A 5630-nucleotide genomic window follows, 5' to 3' on the forward strand; every position below is an offset into this window, starting at 1 on the left:
AAGACTCTAATCTTTAATCGATGTGGATCTCTAACATATATTTGTATATTATTTTATATGAAGTGGCAAATTTTACTCATATACATAAAACACGATTTCTTCTGTTTTTAATTTCTTCTGTTTTTAATGTCAACTAAATATAACTCACTTTTAGTCATACTTTACGTATATAATTGAGGTTCTTTAAAATATTTTTAATAAAAATTAGTAAAATAATTAAAAATAAAGAAAATAATTTTTATTTTATTAAGTATATATGGGTATTTCTAAGTATATATATATATATATATATATATATATATATATATAAAATCCTTAGATAACATATAAATAGAGTACCTAATGGGTAAAACGTAAAATTCTGATCTAGTTGAGCATGTAACTACTACTCGATCCATTTCATCTTTATGTCATCCTAAATTAAGTTGTATTAACACGAATATTAATTGAGGCTTTACTCATATTTATGTAGTGATAATGAAGTATTAATGAAGTTAAGTGATGATTATTAGTCAAATTCTTATTTCAATAAAATTCCATATATTTTATGTGAATTCTCAATCTATTTTAATTGCCTATTGTTTTTAAAATTAGTGTCTACGTGATATTTGATCCTTACTTAATTATACTAAACAAATATGAGAGTAAATTAAGATTTTTCCATTAATGAAGAGTGAGATCATAAAAAGTATTTCATCAAATGAATGTATAAAAGTAAATATGTTTTGATTATGTTTTTAATGAACTCTTTTTTATTTTGGTAGAAAAAAAAAATCTTTAAAGTGTTGGTAACAATATTTTTTTTATCAGCAAAGAATGAATTAAATTAAAAAAAGACACTTTAGGGGTATCCCAATCCTACTTGTGCAGCAAGTAGTGAATGTAAAACGTATAGTGTTGGTTACGATGAAAGTGTTGGAAACAAATGTGAAAGTGCTCCCACATTATTTTATATAAAATAAAATGTTTTAATAGACGATATTTTCAAACGATTTAGGTTAAAGATATTGACATAAAAGACTCACTGATAATCTTTGCATATCAGGAAAGCAAAATAGATCCAACTCGTTTATGCATACTCACTGATAATCTTTGCATGTCAGGAAAGCAAAATAGATCCAACTCGCTTCTACGTATATACCATTGTTTTCAAACATGTTGATCCAAACAGAAGATTCTCCCACTACTCTATCAATACTAGCACTCCATCACTGGAATCAAACGGACTGCAAGTGTTTAATGTTGTATCCTCACCTTATTTGAATACTATATGCACTTACTAGGAAACTTTATTTGTCTAAAATAGTAGCATAAACATGTTTCAAGTCAACATTTTTATTTTTGAAGTTGTGCCTTGATAAAAGGGATGAGAAAAACTTGTTACTCTTTTCAAGAAATTGGAAAAGCCTTTTACCTTGTTGGTGATATAAACTAGCAGATATTAGATTACTATACTGAGAATATGTCTACACATTTAATGCAGAATCAGAAGGTAATAACTTCTTTCTCGACAGCTACATCTTTAACAAATAAAGGAAAGTTTTAAAAAGGAAGAGAAAACACCTTCCTACAGCAATTTTGTGCTCTAGATTTCTTAGTCAAACTCTTTCGGAATAACTAGGACTCAACCTTAGCTCATTGACTAAGCAACCACACCAATACAGAAACAAAATCTTAATCTCTAAAAAATTATAAAATTAAAGTAAAAACCAAATTCATCACTTGACCCCTGTCAAGATTATGTTAATCCAATATGCATTTTCATATAAAGGAGCCACAAGAGTTGCTCTTTCCATCAAGATGTGTGTTTCAAGCACCCAAAAGTTTCTTCATTCCAACCTTCTGGTCAAAAGTGAGCTTGGATGGGAATCTGATGTTGAACTTTATCCTCAAGTTTCCCTTCTTTGTTGGATCCCTTGAGAGAGGCAACCCTTCTCTTTCAACAACCTCCTCATATTGAGGATGAATGATTCGGCTGATAGGCACAGTTAAGTTTCTTCCATCAAGTGTGACCAGGTTCACAATGTAGCCTGTCAAGGCTTCCACAAGAGATATCTTCTGGGTGACCACAAGGTCATTTCCATCTCTGGAATAAACTCCATGAACTTTTTCATCTATGATGAAAACAATATCAGCTGGTGTCACATTTGGCTGTTGATTTCCCTTCTCTATAAAGGTGATCTTGGTGCCCTTCTTCCAACCAGCCTTCACATTGATTGTCAATATCTCTTCTACCTGCATATGTCTTCTGCACCCACAAGGAAATGAATCAAACAACAAGCTAGGAAACTAAATATATTCCATATTCCTGATTGAATACTAAAACTTTTGAAAAATGTTGAAACAACACAGTTTCATTTAAACTGTACATACACCAAGTTATCATCCAGGGGTGATATTTGGGTAGAAACTAGTGTTACAATTACAAATTCCTTCATATATCAAGAAAATTACTAAAAGCAAGTAATGTAGGAAACAAATATTCATATGACTATTAGAGTTCTTAAAGATAATGGACAGAAAATTACACAAATTGTCATGCACCATAAGCTTAAACAGCCATACAATAGGATCACATCTGGTCTGTCATAACTTAGGACAATTACAAACTTAGACATACTTCACTATACAGAAACACATGTTCTTCACCATACAACAAGACATGCTACATTGGAAGGGAGCACAAGTTCAACTCTTTCAATGTTTTAGCTCACAACCCAAGAACTAAAGAGACACTCTACAAGAGGCTGTAATTCCATAATTAGACATCTTGCATAAATTTAGTTATCCGTTAACCTTTTCTATTTAAATTAGAGAGATAATTATACAGAGTAAGAAGGAAAATTCATCATGCTAAGGAGGACATCAAAATTTCTAGCCAGAATTGCTAAAAGGATACCCCTGACAAAAATATGTAAACCCCACTGTCACATTGGACTCAGACTCCAGGAGGTTACTGTTCAGTGTCGGATGCACAACAAGTTTTGCAGGGTTAAACAAGAACGAGGTAAGATATGAAAGATTCAGAATTCTTAGAATGTTGATTTGCAGAAGACTTTTCAGGTATAGAATAGAATAGAACAATGTCACAGATTCTATAAAACTAGAGACAGTCTTTTTGAGATACAAACATGCTAGACCACAGTTCTATCACTTCTAGTCATGTCTATAACAATACAATATGGTTATAAAAACAACAGTTTGGACCGGTTTTTTCTAGCAATTACTAACTACCTATAAATAACCCTCAATGATTACAAATTAAAATTGCATAAATTCAATACTAAAATTAACAATAGTTACCAAAATATGATTAACATACAATATGTACATCTTGTTTATCATGTGTCTAAATCCTGCCAATTACAGGTAAAATATGATTCATTAAAAGCCCGGAAATTATTCTATTTGGAATAACTCAAGGCAACACTACCTTGAGTAACATAAAAAAATGATTCCTTTCAATTCTAAACCATCAACTCTTTCCCAGGGCAGATGGATCCACTAAGGAAGTATGTATCATAGTACAAAGGATGCTATGTTCATATAATCATTTAAATAATCAGCAGAGGTTTCTAGACATTTTTTCTTTTCAAATATTAAGAAGCAAATGCTGCTCTGTAAGACAAACAATTACCACTTGCTACATCAACCAGAACTACAAAAAACTCTTGCAGCATATCCTATGCAAGATAAATGCATCAATAAAAAACAAATAAACAAAGGATACAGTACAACACTGAAAAAAGTGTCCACAATAGATTCAAGTAGCAAGTTCTCAAGTGTGATTTTTCATGCAAAGCACTCACCGCAAAATGAAACACAAACAAAAGTCAGCACAACACTCTTTGGTTATATATTGAGCCAAAATTATTAAACGGTTACAATCCCAACTGTTTCTTATTTACTCATTCCATAGCTTTTTAATCTTAAGTCCTGTTCAAAATCCAAGAATCTTAGTACCTAGGACTTAGAAAACCTGTTCACAACTGCAATTTCAGCCACAAGATCAAGGGTTTTGGATTCTCCACAACCACAATTCAGCTGCATATTTGTCTACAATTTCCCACCAAGTCAAGGATCAAAATGAAACTACAATTTACCTCACAGAACCGTACTAACCAAACCAAAATCAAAACCATTTTCATAACACCAGCACTGAGCACTGCACATTAGCATTAGAAACAAACAGGAATGCAGATAGTTGCAACAACAAACAAACAACTCACCCAGAGGCCTCAAAAATTTCCCGAGATATCTTCATCCTTTTGGTGGTCCCATTGTATAACTCCTCAAGTGTACAGGGCAACTTCTTCTCAATGGGAGCTGCTTTGAGGGGACCACCACCACGACTCGCATGGGTCTCTCCTCCTCCGCCGCCGCCCCCGGAAGTCCTAAACGCCTCCTCACTAAAAGAGAATGTCGATGATCTCATGCCCCCACCAGAGTCCGAACATCCAAAGAACTCTGCAAAAACATCATCAGCACTCCGAGGATTGAACCAAGCCGAGGCCGGAAAGTCCCCACTGGAATAGAACGCGGTTCCTCCTCCACCAGCACGAGAAGCACCACCATGAAAAACACCACGATGAGAAGCACCAGCATCAGCAGGTGGCACCTGACCTTTAAGACCATTTTCACCATACTTATCAAAAATTGCCCTCTTGCGGGGATCACTTAACACCTTCCATCAGAAAACAACACAAGTTAAATAAAAATCGAAAATTGTTCATTTTGTTCAAATGAAATCCAGCATTCAAAGGTGGAATCTTTGTGACACCCTTCAAGAGAAACTAACCTCGTAGGCTTCAGACACTTGTTTAAACATCGATTCAGCGGCTTCCTTCTTTGTCGGATTTTTGTCCGGGTGGCATTTCATGGCCAGTCTCTTGTACGATCTCTTCAGGTCCTCTTCTTTAGCATTCCTATCGACCTGAAGGATTTGGTAGTAATCAACACCCATAGTTGGTGCTTCTGCTTCTCGCTTTCGCTTCGTCAGCTTGCCTTTTTTCCTCAGAAACACTCTTCCTTTTAGGATGTTTGGTTGGTTTCAGAATGTTGTGAAAAGTTCCACAATTCACAACGGGTTGACAGTGTGTGTCTACTCTGTTCTTCAGATCATCACTTTATAGTTCAATTTCATTCATGCAGACATTATTTTCCTTAAAATATTTAATAACTTTTGTTTTGTAGCATTGACTGTGCAAAATATTTAAATTAAGTAATTATGAGACCATTTATGTCAATCTTTTATGACTCATAATTGCAAACAAATAAATATTTAAATTAAATCTTCAACTGCATTCACACTTCAACTCCAATCATCTTCCAATCAAAAATCTGATTCATGTCAAATCAAATAAACTCTTGTATTACCAAGAAGATCCAATTACCTGGATACTATTTTAAACATTTTATTTTTCCTTTTAAATATTAATTACAAAAATTTTAAACATAAATCGGTTAATTTAAAGAGAAAATAGTACTCATTTTTTTATAATAGTAATTTAAGTTTTTTTCATTAAAACACAGGAAATCACTTAATTTTTATGTCTTTAATATTAATTTCTTATCCTATTATTCCTTTTACTTTTTTTTTTATTTTAATGAACATTCACGCGTTATTATAT

At 33.1% G+C, this 5630-nt stretch overlaps 1 protein-coding gene across 1 annotated transcript; it reads right to left on the reverse strand.

Annotated features, from left to right (window-relative positions):
• Nucleotides 1-1540: 1540 nt before the first annotated feature.
• On the reverse strand, nt 1541-5099 carry LOC137835437 (uncharacterized). The gene is made up of 3 exons (XM_068643950.2): nt 4799-5099; nt 4230-4684; nt 1541-2248 (listed from the first exon to the last, which is right to left on the reverse strand). Exons 1-3 carry the CDS (start codon nt 4961-4963, stop codon nt 1810-1812), a joined length of 1059 nt encoding a protein of 352 aa, XP_068500051.1. The 5' UTR covers nt 4964-5099; the 3' UTR covers nt 1541-1809.
• Nucleotides 5100-5630: the final 531 nt, after the last annotated feature.

This window comes from Phaseolus vulgaris, chromosome 5 (assembly GCF_051622355.1).
Source record: "Phaseolus vulgaris cultivar YP4 chromosome 5, ASM5162235v1, whole genome shotgun sequence".
Classification (NCBI taxonomy): Eukaryota; Viridiplantae; Streptophyta; class Magnoliopsida; order Fabales; family Fabaceae; genus Phaseolus; species Phaseolus vulgaris.